Raw genomic sequence first — 15179 nt, 5'->3', positions numbered from 1 at the left:
GCCAGCACACTACCGCACCACGAAAGAATCGAAGCCCAACCAACGACAACAAGAGGAGGACTGTTTCGACAGTGCGCGCCGCTTGCGCAAGCTTACGCACGGACTAGTTGCGGGGGAGTGAGGCCAACCTTTTCTCGATGGCGCGGCGGTCACAGCGAGGGAGCAGGAGGCGGCCGCCGCCCTGCGGTGGTGGTGCGGCCTGGCAGGAGGAGGATGAGAAGGCCGAGGCGGCCGCTGAGGGAGGCGGCGGCGCGGCGTGTAGCGGCGCCATTCACGCTTTTTGTGTCTCTCCCTCTCGCGCCCGCGACGCGAGCGATTGAGGAGTCGCGCCCGTGCGCGCGCTAGGACAGTAGGACTAGGAGACATGGGGTTTGGAGAGGACGGAGGGGATTAATTCAGGATTGGGCGCGGGGCGCAGGCAGCCGCTCGATGGAGCTCCTGCCGCGCGACGCGCGGCCGATCGCTTTCGCCGTCCCGCGTCTCTCAAACTCCGCAGTCCCACGCTCCCAGCTAGGGCTGGCAAAGAAGCTCGAGGCTGACTCAGCTCGGCTCGGCTCGTGTTATAAACGAACCGAGCCAATCCTCCTTTTTAGCTCGTTTGTTTAACGGGCTGAGCCGAGCTAGTTCGCGAGCTGCCTCGTTAGGTTCGAATGGTAGATGAAGAGTCTTGTGATTAATTGACCTATACATGTTCAAACTGTAAGATTCAGGTATCCACGGCTGCGTGTAAGATTCAGGTATCCACCGCTGCGTGTTTATATAGATGGGAAAAGTCCCCATCGTAACAGATTACAAGAGTTTGATTAAGTACATCAAGTAAGTTAAATTCCATCTCTAGCAAACAGATTTGAATAGACTCTATCTCCTAGATAGCATACACAAGCTATATCTATTAACAACCTCCCTTAATCTAAGTCATCTTCATCTCTGAGTTCAGATTGCGCCTGAAAACATCAAACGCTCGGACATCCAAAGATTTGGTGAAGCCATCAGCAAGTTGCTCTTTAGTTGATATAAATCGAACCTGCAACAATTTTTGCATAACTCTTTCTCTGACAAAGTGAAAATCAATCTCTATGTACTTTGCTCGAGCATGAAAGACAAAATTAGCTGATAAGTATGTAGCGCCTAGGTTGTCACACCATAAACACGGTGGATGGCTTAATTTGACACCTAGTTCAGCAAGTAGGGATTCAACCTAGATTATCTCAGCTGTTGCATTTGCCAGTGCTTTATATTCAGTCTCAATACTTGATGTGACATGGTAGGCTGCTTCTTGCGCTCCAGGAAATAAGGTTTGATCCAGTAAAAATAGCAAAACTAACTGTAAATCTTCGATCATCAATACTAGAAAGGTACTAAAACTGAGTTTGATTTCCTAATTGACATCCCAAGACTCCGGGGCGCCGGCCGGCCATGACCTTGCGCCATCCCGCCTCGGCGCCCCAGGCCCGCACCGGGCAGTCTGCCCCGCCGCCGCCGTCCTTGGGGGCCGCACGGGCTTCCGGCGACCCCCTGCGGCAGCGGCGAGGTGGGCTCGAGGGGGGGGAGGTTGGGGTTGGCGGCAGCTGCAATGGCGCTGCCCGTGTCGCCCGCGGTGGGGGGCGACGCGGGGGTTCTGTGTTCTAAGTCCCCAAAGATGAATATCTGAGCATGTTTTCTATTTCAACTTGAACAACACTTTCCTTTGTAACTCTACAAGCCCTTCTTAATGTGGTTTATCTGATGCAGGCTCTTGGAGTGCCTACAGGATCCCATGGCGCTTTCCGTGATTATCAAGTTGATGCAGTTTCTTTAGAATTTTCACCAACATTTAATGTCAGAAATGAGAATGCTAAATCTTTATTTCTTCTAGGGGGGGAAGGTATGTTCTTGTTGTATTTTTCAGGCTGCATTATTGTTAGACATAAGAGGTGTCTTGTGATTATTGACTTGCAATGAATAGTTGACTAGACAACTTTGCACAAGTGTCGCTCTTGTGTTTGCTAGTCTCATAGAACATAACAAACATTTTGTGAAGGTTGACAGGTTATAACTACTCTAGGCTTGCCATTCTTGTTACTGTATTTTTCTTATCTAATAACTAAGGCTATTGAACTTTGCCGTGCATTGAGGCATGCAACTGTTTGTATCAGAACTTCACAGCAATGAGTATTATTTGCACAAGTTTGTTGTTAGTGTGTACAGCAACTTCAGAAGTTGTATAATCTCCGAGGAACATAGAGCATAACAGAAAATTGTTTTGTTTCCAAGTTCCAACATGAGCTTGCAAGTTCTTACAGGATGACTACATGTTAGTAGATTGAACCACATAGCAGGCAAAATTACAATTACTTATATTTGGATCTTATACGCGCCTCCAGACCATTTGATAGCTGCAATATTTTGTAAGAATGGTAGCATATGCAGCCTTATCGATAATAGTACATATAAGTTATGTATATCAAGAATAAGTTGGAGGAATGAAAGTGTTAGCATGAACTGGTAATACTTAGAGGAACACCATAACAGATTGGTTTTGCCTACAATTTTTTTTAAAAAACCCAATGGAAAATGGGTGCACGGATGGATGTGTTTCTTGCACCAAACCGAGCACTGGAACATGATCTTAACCTTTATGTTGCCACTGCCTGAAAATCTTGGCATGTTAACAGCTTTGCTTTCATTTTCTGCAAAAGTTGCTCGATCTACATTCTATCATGGCCACAGCAGAAGTTTTTAACGTGTTTGGAAATTCCTTTGATTCAGGTTAGTGGAAGGAGTGGTGCGTTCAGTAAATAATCTGCTTGAAAAGTTCCATCAGTCCTTTTTCCTCTACTTCCTTACAGCTCCAAGCAAGTTCATTTCTGTTGGTGTGTATATGATTCCGTTTGCACTGCTTTTGGCACCCCTCCCAATAGTTGCTGCTGCTCTTGCTGATGGCAGTAAAACCATGGAAAAATTGGCGGAGAAGTCAATTGATGACAGTAAAGCAAATGGCAGTGCTCATTTTCTGCAGAGTAATAAGGGTGGATCATGGAAATGGCTTCAAGCTGCAAAAGTATTGCTTGTTATCCAACTTTGGGCAGTTGTCGTTTCTCTACTTCCATACTACATTACTCAGATCCCTGATGCCACACCGATGCAAAGTGCAGTGATCTGGGCTATGCTTTCCATCGTCATACTGATTGCCCTTTATGTCATGTTCGGCTCACCATACTCAGCTGGTGTTGAGTGGAAACTTCTGAAAGCTACAATGATCACTTCCATCTCCATAGGACTTGGGCTTATGTCAATCATAAATTTTGCCACAGCGCAGCTTGGGGCTCTGATAGTGATCCCGATGTGTCTGTTTTCTCAGGCTCTGGGATAAATTTCCTTCCTCGTGCAAGTACTGTTGGCTTCAAACATAACTCTTGCCGTGTTAGGTTTTCCTCCAGCTGCATTGTTGATAATGAAAGGGCTGTCCAAGGGGTCCTGGACAGTAGACATTGGAGAGTTCTGGGTGTGGATGGAGTTCTTGTGGGAATGGAGCAGCGCAACGTATCTGTACCTGTTTCTTGTCCATCTCCCCTGCTGGCTGCTCTGCATCCATGTGTTGCTGCACCCATGCCGCCAATCGGAATCGAAGATGAAGCAGGAGTACCCGTATGGTCTCTAGGACCTTTTATTTTAAAATTGGAAAGTGTAGACAGCAGTGCAGAAGATATTTCTGACTATTTTTGACCTGCCGACCATTTACATGGTTTGTCATTGTACGGAACTGATTCCCTGAGTTGGTAAAAGCTTGTAACACGGAAGAAAAAAAATCAAGATATCATCCCCTTTCTTAGAGCGACGGCCGGGGGCTGATTTTCACAAGGCTGCTGCTTTCTCTCGGCTCGTGGGCATGATGTGCATGTACTGTATCTCAATTATGATTTCTACATGGCCACTCGGAGCAAATGCAAAGCGAGACTGCGTGAGCAACTTCAGATTCGCGACATGGCCTCATCTTTGTAGAACTGAACATACGCGACATGTCATCATCTTTGTAGAACCAAACCAAACATAAGTTTTGTTATTTTTTTTTAACGGACAGAATAAGTTCTTTTACTGCAAGCGCAACTTCAAAACACAACGTTGAAAATAAAGTTGAAACAAGTATGTTTTGAGTTTTTCTTATGGTAAGTTTGACAAACAGATCATGCAAACGCGGGAGAGCAGACGTAATGGTATTTTAATTCATGACACGATACCGGATACATTCCAGAGAACTGCTCAAGAGGAGGGGGGGCATTCCGATATTGTACGATCTACAATGTCAGTGTATGCCAAACCAACGGCCAATACACCTGAAGACAGCAACTATCCTGGTAAATATTGTTCCAAACAGCCTGAACATTTCAGTAGCAGGAGCCCCTTGAACTAGAATTTTAGATCAAGCCTTGCCGCTGCAGGTCAGTGTAGGTCTTCTTGTTGTAGATGTTGCCTTCTTGATCTTCATACTCTTCTTCCAGGTCTGGCCGCCACTTGTTCAGCCCTTGACGTGCTTGTATTTTCTCCCAGAGTCCTCTCGCCTCCTGCACCAGAAATTAGAAATGTCAAAAATGCATATACATAGAAGGCATGCATTCACTCACAGTTTGTATTTATGCATGAGCAAACCGAAAAGGGTACCAAAAGCAAATGGAAAACCAAAAACCCAACACGACTAGGGCATGCATTCATTACAATGAGAAAAAACTAAGGTCTATGTATCAACAATTATTCCAATCAAGAAAATCCTATCAACAAGATGTGAAGATGTACCTCGATGGATGTGATTTCATTGAAATTCTTAGTATTAGGGATACCAAGGCATCGCATCCCATGTTGATGACGCCATTCCTTGAAATGACGCTCATATGCCCTTCGCCCCCAATAACTGTGGTTCCCACATATCTCACACTTAAATTCCTGATCAAAACATAGCAGTTGAAAACATGTCAATGGTACAGTACCGAATTCAATGGAGATAACTCGGCATAAAGGGACAAGGATGCCTTGATGTTCAAGTCCAAAGCATTCTCAAAAGGAGGAAAATGTACTAACAAACGTCAACATGTGATTACACAAATATTATTCAGATATCAGATGTACCACATTATAAACTAGCATCCAGTTTGTTCAGGTATAGACTGGGTAAGGTAGGAAAAAAACACATAATTAGGTGGAAAATACTTATGAAAGATTACTGGCAAATACTAATACTATGCTGAAACTTAATAAATATTTAATAATCATCCTATAACATAATATATGATATATGGGATGGTTATTATGTTGCAACAAACAATGGCAGGCATGTTTGGTATCATAATTGTGAAGTGATGACCAATCCGTTCATATAGGACGAACAGCTTTATTGATATAGTTGATCAACAGTTACATGAGTCAGCCAGGCTACTAGAAGAAAAAGGATACTATTAAAAATACTAACTGACAAAGGTTACCAAATATGCACTGACAAGACTAGCTTACCTGCCCAAGGCCATGTAGCTTGTATAACCAATAGGGGATAGGCTTGCCGTCCCAACCCATCGGCAATTTGAGAGGGTTGTAGATTTGTTGTTCATCATCATCACTCTCAGTGTCAGCCTGTACCTCCTCCTATAGAAAAATATATAAACCAGTAGTTAACAAATGAAGTATTTTACTTCCGTGAAAGCAAAGGAAAGACACAGTAAAAAGTTCAACCTAGTCAAAAGCTCATCAAGTAGTTCATTCTAACTGAAAACATCCACTCTATTTTATAACATGCTACTACCAGGACTCATAAGGATATAACATCGAGGGACTTGTGATGATATAACCAGTAATTAGTATAAAATTAGATAACAATAATCAGTTAGTCATTATGGAGTAATAGTAATAATTCAAAAAAATTTATTCACTAGCCACTGTATGTAATGTTTCATCAAAACAACAAACAGGGCACACCGTGAAACAGAAAAACCCCTTTAAGAATCCAAATATGAGGGGATTACAAAACCAATCAAAGAGCAGCCAAAAATAAATCTGATTGAATTTGGAAACAGTACAAAGACCAAGCTGTAATAAATGCCCCATTATGACTAATTGTTTCCATCACTGCTCTGAATAGCACGGCCTTGATGACCTTGATGCAGGCCATTACAAACATGTTAGCAGTAATACCTCATGCATAGAGGATAAAATTTCATAGTTTAGCAGTTTAGCAGATTTGCAAAGTTGTAGAGTTACAGAGGGTTAAAGGTAAAAAAAGTCCTTTAGACGCCCCCTAATGAATTTTTTTCATCCTCTTAAAGGAGCTTGTTGTGGCTCACTTCTTCAAAAAATTGTTGTGCATTTGAAACAATGTATCCTATATTTGGAACTCAATAGTTGAGCTGTGTGATTTTCCTTATAAACACGTATTATACTCAGACGTGATAATATTTATATTTTTAAATCATTAAAACTGCTAGGTATTTTTAGGGCCGCATACCATGACATGGGAAACCAAGAATCATTGAATCAGCAGCAGCTACCATGTTGAAAATAAAGAAGGCATAGGAAGTTCTGGACTATGGACAAATATGACCCAAGAGGGACATACCCCATAAAATGAACTCTAGAAAAATGCAACATAATAGTGAAGTTGTTGAAGAGGGAAGTAAATAACTACATACCTCTTCCCGTTCTGCTTCCATCTCTTCATATGTCAAAGTGAGTTTCTTCTCAGCATTTTCCTTTGTTCGCACAAAGACCTACATGAAGATTGTCAAAGAATACATCACGTTAACTTTACTGACAGACATAAAAAGGTGAATGCCAGTAGTCCTTGCAAAAAGGAGGCTTTATGTACCAAGAAAGTGGATCACGCTGGAATCAAACTGTAAGGTAGTCATACTACAGTTTGTGCTTTGGTTTCATATGTGCCACATTTTTCTGGCATGTAATGGCATCGGTGAGCTGTACATACTCAGTGTTAACATCTACTGTTCTTGGTAGGTCAGCGACAATAACACGGAGCACTTTTAGATGCTTCTGTTCCATGTTAGGATGCACTGATCACTGTCAACTTTTTAAAGACAATTCCAATGCATTGTTTTCGATTATTCTAATATCAACAGAGCTCCCAGGACAAGTTATAGTGGTAGAGAGTTCACGTGAATGAGATGAATAAGTGACAACAAGAATGCAGCGGACACCTATGTGGCTATGTATCACAAGCATCAGATACTGAACTGCTCCAGGATGAATTTAAAATCATAGTACTCCGCATGACTACAATTGCAGTTTGAGGAATGGGAAAATGCCAGCACAACACACACATACAAAAAAAAATGATGACCCCAGACTTCTAGATAATACCATCTCATTTGTTCGCAGGTGCAGCTTATTAAACTAAGTGGGTTGAAGGATTGACTATTTGACTTTGCTTGTGTGAGTGTGAAATATGCCATGCGTCTAGAATGACGCAAGTGTACACACACAAGGAGCAGGGAAGAGCTGACCTCATCTAGCAGCTCACAAAGGCGCCTCATCTTTACTTCCATCAGCGCAATTTCCTTCTTCAAATCATCCTTGAAATGGTTGCCATTGGAAGATGCGTCTGAGACATCTTTAGTACGTGGAACTTTAGCAAAATGCTTCCGGTCCAGTTGCTCCAAAGGTGTATGCTGCAAAATATAATCAATAATAAGTTCAAAAGACATGATAAATGGTCAATAGATTAGTTGAATATACAGTAGCACCAGTATTTTTAAAATCACCTTCAACAAGAAAAGACGTTCTGCACGCTGTTGAACAGTACCGCCGCTCTTCAAACCACGAGCGGCTAAAGCCTGATAAAAAATGTAAATGGATCAATAGAACTCAGGAAGACCAAGTGATTGATGAAATAATCTACAAAAACAGACAGCAAAGGATTGCTCAGTAACAGTATGATGTTGAAGGGTCAAACATGTTTCAACTTTTCTGGACCAAGCTCAACGAGTTCTTCAACTGTGCTGTAATAATCAAGGTCTATTTCAGACTCTTCCGTGCTTTTATTTCCCCATCCAGGTACTTCTTCGTTGGCCCATCGTTCCTCAAATTCACTTTCCAACTGCACCAGTGTGTACACATCTTTAGCATGTTATTTGCACGTAGTGAATTATATGCATACGACCATGCTACTCTATTGAACAAAGTACTGCCAGACTCATAAGTAACTCCAAAATGAATATAACAGAGAAAAATCATGGTGAAGAGCAGTATGAAAGTAGAGAATAATTTCTCAAGTGAAAGATTACATCATTACATAAGCCAGTGGAACACAAAGGGAAGATAAGATAGCAAACATGTAACATATGACTGACCTTTGCAAAAATCTTCTCAATGTCCTGCAATGGCTCTGTGCGATAAAGAAATGATGTCAGATATTCCAGAATGTGTTCCAAGTATTCTCTGTATTGCCTGTCAAGTTCAAAAACATGAAAGACAAACAGCATTCTTATCCATTATCCATATCCCACTTGTGGAAAGAAAAAGAAAAGTCATAAGAGGAAATGAATTCTAGACAGGCTAAACAGCTGGGCATTTTTACTAATGGTGCATACGGCATAAGCATACTAGAGAAGCCCATGCCAGGAGATAATATGTTTTTTTTATTTTAGAAAAAAAAAACCATATGACATACCTTGTAGCTTTATGACTCTGCGAGATCTTCTCCATCTGGGAGAAACTGCCAACATAAGCCGAGTATTCCATTGGTGCTCCGAACTTGGAATTTATGAACTCATTATAAAGCTCATGCAAATCTAGGTAACGGCCAAAAGCTTCCTGTCAAATTGAAGTGCAATCATTAGCAAATGTAAATATAACTATTCTGAGAATAGTAAAACGTTGACACAAACAATGTGGTGAATATGCAACAAAATCTAGCAGGAATAGAACTACACGGAAGTGCAGATCATAACTGGAACAGAGCTTAGAATGTTTGACGAGTTATTGTTCATGCTCCATCACAGTTTAAATCATTGTCTAAATCTTACCATTGACACCACCAAGATCCTACAAGAGGAATCAAACAATCCTGCAGAAATTAAAGTACACATATCACAACGCAGATACCCTCAACTTCAAGACTACTGTAGTGAAAGAAAAATGAAAGGCACTAACGGACTCAAAGGTTTTCAGCAGCAGAACCCTATCGATGAGTGACCTAACTTGCACAGGTTAACACAAAGACTGAATGCAACTTTACTATCATCAATTTTAACTTTGTTTAAAAAATGTATAAAAAGAAGCATCCAGATATATTGCCACAATTTTAAAGGCTGGAATAGCAGAGGATAGCATTGAAGGCGTATGAAGTATAAAACATCAGCACACATGAATGCAAGTAACAAGTTGTTCAGATTAGACATTGTAATATTGTATGCTTTATAATAGAAAGGCACATAAATTTCAAGCAAAGTTACAAGCAAAAAAAAGAAAATGGCAATACCTCGCCGGTGAATTCAATAACTGGTTCCTCCTTCAGAAGCTCTTCGTAATCATCAGTTGTACTGACGAAGCGGGCTGAAGGGTTCCGCCTATGATAGTCGCGGATCTGCAAGCAAGCAATAAATATGCTTCAGAGAAAATTCACCAAAACTTAATAAATACTATAGAGCTAACAAATACTACATATTTATTGATAATGAATAATATGTTTACTAACAGACTTAGCACAGCTTCTTCAACAATAACTTTTTTTTCTGTGCATGGCATGTCTACCAGAGGGCCAGTGGAACCAAAAACATGCAAGTAAAGCACCAAAACAGTGCAAATCTCACAATAACAGGGACTCCGAGCAACAAGCGATCAGTTCGATTTCAGGACAGCATATAGTCACAAAGTTGCCAGGTTGATGGGGGTCGAGGTACATGGTATGCTACTTGCAACAGGTTTTTACAAGGCAGGGATAAGAATGACCCCATGTTCCCGGGACGGGGTCAGCAATCTTGGGTCAAGAAACTCTGCCTTTGACCCTGTTTCCTGTGACTATGGGACAGACAAAAAAAGGCTGCCTGCCCCCAAATATTATATTTTATTAATCAGATGCATGCAGGAAATATAGCTTGCTGCAAATCATTGTATTTTACAGTTGTATAGTTTTTTGGATATTCATGCGAGTCATCTAGTTAAAAGGCACCACCATTCAAAAACAATACCATGTTTTTCTATTGATACATAACATTATGTGCTTTGGTGCCGAGTACTGGCACCTATTTGACTTTGTCACAATCAGGCAAGCCGCTACATTAGGATATTTACCTCTTTGAGCCTTTCATAGTACTTGCTAAACAGTAGACTTTGCGTGGGTGCAGTAAGATGTGTGTTGATCTCATCCTTTCTTGCATTGTCGTTGTCCTCGTAGATTTCCACCTGAACAAGACGAAAGCAACATTAGCAAAAATGAGATCATCACTGAGAGCAGCACAGAAATGACCCATACAAAACCTCCAGCCGCCCAGCACTCGAACAGTTATGTCAACAAAAAAGAAGAAGAGCACCTAAATCCATCTACCCAGTACCCAGATAGAATTCCAAGATTCACATGATTTGACATGCAACAGAAAGATGGAGACAAACGAATTCAAGAGAGCCGGGTCTCTAATTCCACAGCCCCACAGAAGCCAACCCTAAGCAAGCATCTCGATTCCAGCAAGGCAAAAAAATATTGACCGTATCCAAACCTAGCCTAGCTAAAGGAATCACTGCAGTGGACGGAATCTAGCAGCACAGACCGGGAATGGCATCAGAGCTAATAGGAGGGACACGTACGAGCTTGTCGGAGGTGGAGACGACGAGATCGAGCATGTGGCGGACGCGGTGCGACTGGAAGAGGCGGTCGCGGGCGTTGGCGGGGTCCCGCTGCAGCTCGCGCACCGCGAGCCGCTCCAGCCTCTCCAGGTCTTCGTGCGCCGCCCGCGTAGCCTCCAGCACCGTGGACGCCATCCGCCACCCGCTAGGCTACACCTTCCTCCGGCAGCTGCTAGCAGGGGCCGCGCGTCACTCGAGCCGCGCTGCGGAGAGGCGGGAAGGGGGAAGCTGCGCTGCGGGGAGGCGGGAAGGGGGAAGCCGCGCTGGGTAGCTAGGGTTTTGGGGGATTTCGATTTCGCGGTCGAGACCGTGAGGACGAGGACGAGGACGAGGACGAGACGAGGTGACTAGCGGTGGGATGGAAGCGTGCTCGCGTATACGGTTCCGATGCGACCGGACTCAGGCCTGTGGGCTGTGGGTCGGCGAAAGGACTCAGGCCCGCCCGGCGGCGCAAGGCCAGTTTCTCTTCTTCCCAGCAGGCCAGACTGGCCAACTCACCGGATGTTTAAGGCCCACTAAAATCCGAGCCTGAGTTTTTCTGAGCTTGGGCCAGTTGATATATCAGGTGGGTGAGGAAAAAAAAAGTCTTACCCCTGATTGTTTCATACTCGCAGCAGTTCATAAAATCCGATGCGAAGTTGCTAACTCATCAGAAGAGAATCCAGTGAAGAGAGAGTGATATGGCTCAATATGATATGCAACCTTTCATTCTTTGAAAGCGCAGACATGCCGTTCCATGTCATAATCACGTAACGTCGTCTTTGCAAATCTGAAGGCGTCTCTGGATGGTGTTAAAGTAGCGCACATCATACACCCACTCCACTTCCGCTATATCTTCTCCATTTTCCCCCACAGGCACCCTCGATTCGTCTCGTACTCTCGTGGACAAACAAGTAGTAGTAGGCATCAGGTGTTTACCAGCCGTCCAGGTTCTCTACTAGCCTTTTTCAGGTGCCTGGCTGCTTAGCAAAAAGCGCGTCGTGCCAAGACGGCAAGATGCCGCAATGACACGAGCCATCTCCGTTTTTCTAGTGGGACACGGCCGCGAGCAGCGGCTCAGGGGCGGTAGGGCCCCGGCACCGCCGCTACAGGGGGGCGGCCGGAAGAGGGGATAAGGCATCGGTCCGCGCGCGAAGGGGACGTGGCGCCGCAGCCCTTGGGCGTCGGAATGGGTCGCGGATGCCCTCCAGTCGCCGCATAGGCTGGGGCGCCTCCTCGCTCCGATCCGGCCGGCCTGCTCTCTCGCCTCTGCTCTGTTTGTTTACACGAACGTCTCATTACTTACGGTTACGGCCTGGCCGATCCCCACGCTTGGATTATTCGCTTCGATGCGTGGAAAGGAGGCCATGGCGAGCAAGCAAATGATGCAACGGGACGGCGACGGGGGGATGCGTCGCGTTCCCGTGGGCGCTGCGCCCTGGGAGACGAGAAAACTGGCGGAGGAACGCGTCGGCGTTGCCAGGTCTTCCCATCAGGGGAGTAGGAAGGAAGGAGTGCGGTAGTATAGTACGTAGTATATGTGCTGTGCATGCACTGCTCGGGTAAAGATAGAGAGTGTTTGGGAGATAGGGGGTGCTCGGGTAATTAGTCCATGATTTTGACAATGTGGTGCTACAGTAACCATTTGTTAATGATGGATTAATTAGGTTTAATAGATTTGTCTCGTGATTTATCCTAGAGGTTCTGCTATTAGTTTTGATTAGTATCCGACATCCAACGTGACAGGGCTAAAGTTTAACCTTGGTATCCAAACACCCACTAAACGCAGCAAAAATTAGGTAGGCAGTGGCCGTCCAACCGGGAGCTTTTGACTTGGGGGGATGGATGGATAAATAAACAAATGGGCTCCAGATCTTCTTTTCCTCTTCTCCTCCTCCTTTCAAGAAAGAATTACTACTTGTTAACGTCTCTATCTGGAGATCATGCTATCTCCATTTGCCGGACATCACCGTACTCTCGCAACAAAGACCTGTCTTGAGAGTTGCGATAGATGCTCAATCTTCTTATCTCTCCAGAAGAAAAAAGTAGATGCACGCCATGTACTGTCGCTGTTGTACAGTCACTGTGAGCAATTAGGCATCAGGCCTGATCTGTAGCCCTGTTAACCGTGTTGGTGCCAACCCGTACGACCCGCCAAACCAGCTTGTGGAAACCGGCTACTCAGGTTCCATCTAGGTTGGGCTAAACCGTGGTTTAAACCAATAAATCCGTCTAACAGGGGGCTCATCGGCAACCAACGCCGCAATGGCCGGGCCACTGACGATTACGCGAGTCCTATTAAATCAAGCTAAACACAGATCACTATGTGTTATCGGCAGTTAATCACAGGGATGCCCCAGGACGCGGTTGTTGTGCAGCGAGAGGACCTGGAGGCCCCGCAGCCCGCCGAGCGTGCCCGGCGGCACGCCACCGATGAGGGTGACGCCCGGGAGGTGGAGCTCCACGACTGTGGCGTTGGTCGCGTTGTACCGGACGCAGGTCCAGGCATAGGCCGGCACGGACGCGTTCCAGCCCAACACGCGCTCGTGCGGCGTGCCTGCGAGGAATGCCTGCTACGCCGACGTTGACCGCTCCTGCTGCGGTAGACCTGCAGACGCGCAACCGAGCGCCTCAGCGGCGGCAGCTAGCGCCAAGAGCAGCACGGGTGCGCCTATTCTTTCTGGGTCACACCGCGACGGTGGCACGCGCTGAGTGGGACACGCAACTACAGCCTGGCGGCTTCCAGCAATGACGTATGTTGTTGCCGGTTTTAAACCACACAAACCAGCAAACCAACCCACTTGACACATAATCATGTGGTTTGATTTGAGAAATCGCGTAAACTCGTAGTGATAAACCGACGTTGAACAGGTCTACTGATCTGATAAGCACAGCGCTAGCGCTAGCAGTAGCAGCCATGGCAACTTGAACGAGCTACCAGCCATGCTGTCTCCTGGTGGCAGAGGGGCGCGACCCGCGGCTGTCCGAACCTTCCAGGCTTTCAGCTATAGTAGCCTCCACGCGAGAGGCGAGACTGGGACCCGAGCGCTCTCAACCCCTTTTCGTTCCGATGCTCCAGTGTCTGCACATGAACGACGACCGGTCAGCTCGCAGGTAGGTGTGCGGATGGCTGTCGTGTCTCGATGATTGCTTCGTGCTCGATCGCTTGCCAACCCAAGAGGAGCTTTCTTGTACAGTATTGGTGGCGGCCCCCCGATTTGATCCATGGGCTCGACGTGGCCCTGCTTGAAGTTGATTTTGGAGGTATGGGAAGGCAGGCAGTAACATGGTTGGTGCCTGTGGTGTCCGGTTGCCAGTCTTGCCGCACTGTGAAGCTTGATTTAATAATTTTCTCCAGAGAATTGAACCAGATGGATGGACCTCCCCACCACGCCCTTGATAATTGGGTGGGTATGTTGACGTCGCTGAAACGGACATTGTCCTTGTTTAGTTGCCCAACTTTGAGGTGCCAAAAATACTGTAGCAACACTGTAGCGTTTCGTTTGTATTTGTGAATTATTGTCCAAATATTGACTAATTAGGCTCAAAAGATTCGTCTCGCAAAGTACAACAAAACTGTGCAATTAGTTTTTGATTTCGTCTATATTTAGTACTCTATGCATGTACCGCAAGTTTGATGTGATGAGGAATCTTCTCTTTGTATAGTGGTGAAGTTGGAATTTTGGAGTGAACTAAACATGGCCTGAAATTGAGAGCCTGAAATTGAGAGCAGCATCAGCTGATTGGATGAGAGCTCGAATGGAGAAGGAAAAACAAGAGTCGTTCTCTATCATCGTGGTAACGTCGACATCGAAGTCTTCTTCGCTTGGCCCGCCATTCAACCGCAGCAGAGTTTTTTTCCGGTCGAAGTCAACAGTTTTTCTAGAGGGATAACTAAATACATGTGACACACGCTAACACACACAACCTACTGCTCCATCCATTCCAAATTAGTACTCGTTTTGATTTTTTTAAATATATAGTAATTTTTGCTTATGTATCTACATATATATACTTATGTATATACACATAATTTTTAAATATATTTAGAAAAATCGTAACGAATAATGAATAGTAATATTGAGCGGAGGGAGTGCAAGGCTAGTTATCCTAAAGCTTTCTAATTCTGCATACCATGACTGCTCCTGGTTGCAACACTCGTTGTCATGCGGATTTTTATCATACTTGTTACACCCGTCTGGAACACAAAGCAGAGTGTTCAATAAAACGGGCACGATCTCGTGCCGATTTGTTAAGAAAAAAAGGGATTTCATGCAACGCTTCCTTTTCAAAATTCTGGGTTACACGCTACACGGCAGTCGGTGGTGGACGAAATCATTGGCATGAGGCATGAGCTATGACCCCAAAACCATGCTCGCACAGAT

At 44.8% G+C, this 15179-nt stretch overlaps 1 protein-coding gene and 1 long non-coding RNA gene across 2 annotated transcripts; one reads left to right on the top strand and one right to left on the bottom strand.

Annotated features, from left to right (window-relative positions):
• The first annotated feature begins 1282 nt into the window (after positions 1 to 1282).
• LOC117859230 (uncharacterized) lies at positions 1283 to 3840 on the top strand. The gene is made up of 2 exons (XR_004641131.2): positions 1283 to 1864; positions 2749 to 3840. It is a non-coding gene; the product is annotated as an uncharacterized lncRNA (long non-coding RNA).
• Positions 3841 to 4108: 268 nt separating this feature from the next.
• LOC117859226 (splicing factor SF3a60 homolog) lies at positions 4109 to 11156 on the bottom strand. Its single transcript, XM_034742429.2, has 12 exons — positions 10777 to 11156; positions 10267 to 10377; positions 9455 to 9559; positions 8645 to 8787; positions 8325 to 8421; positions 7928 to 8071; positions 7737 to 7808; positions 7479 to 7643; positions 6651 to 6728; positions 5482 to 5610; positions 4771 to 4917; positions 4109 to 4541 (listed from the first exon to the last, which is right to left on the bottom strand). The coding sequence occupies exons 1-12, from the start codon at positions 10948 to 10950 to the stop codon at positions 4395 to 4397; spliced, it is 1512 nt and encodes a 503-aa protein (XP_034598320.1). The 5' UTR covers positions 10951 to 11156; the 3' UTR covers positions 4109 to 4394.
• Between the last annotated feature and the right edge of the window lie 4023 nt (positions 11157 to 15179).

This window comes from Setaria viridis, chromosome 5 (assembly GCF_005286985.2).
Source record: "Setaria viridis chromosome 5, Setaria_viridis_v4.0, whole genome shotgun sequence".
In the NCBI taxonomy this organism is placed as follows: domain Eukaryota; kingdom Viridiplantae; phylum Streptophyta; class Magnoliopsida; order Poales; family Poaceae; genus Setaria; species Setaria viridis.
This window is presented reverse-complemented; position numbering and strand designations above follow the sequence as displayed.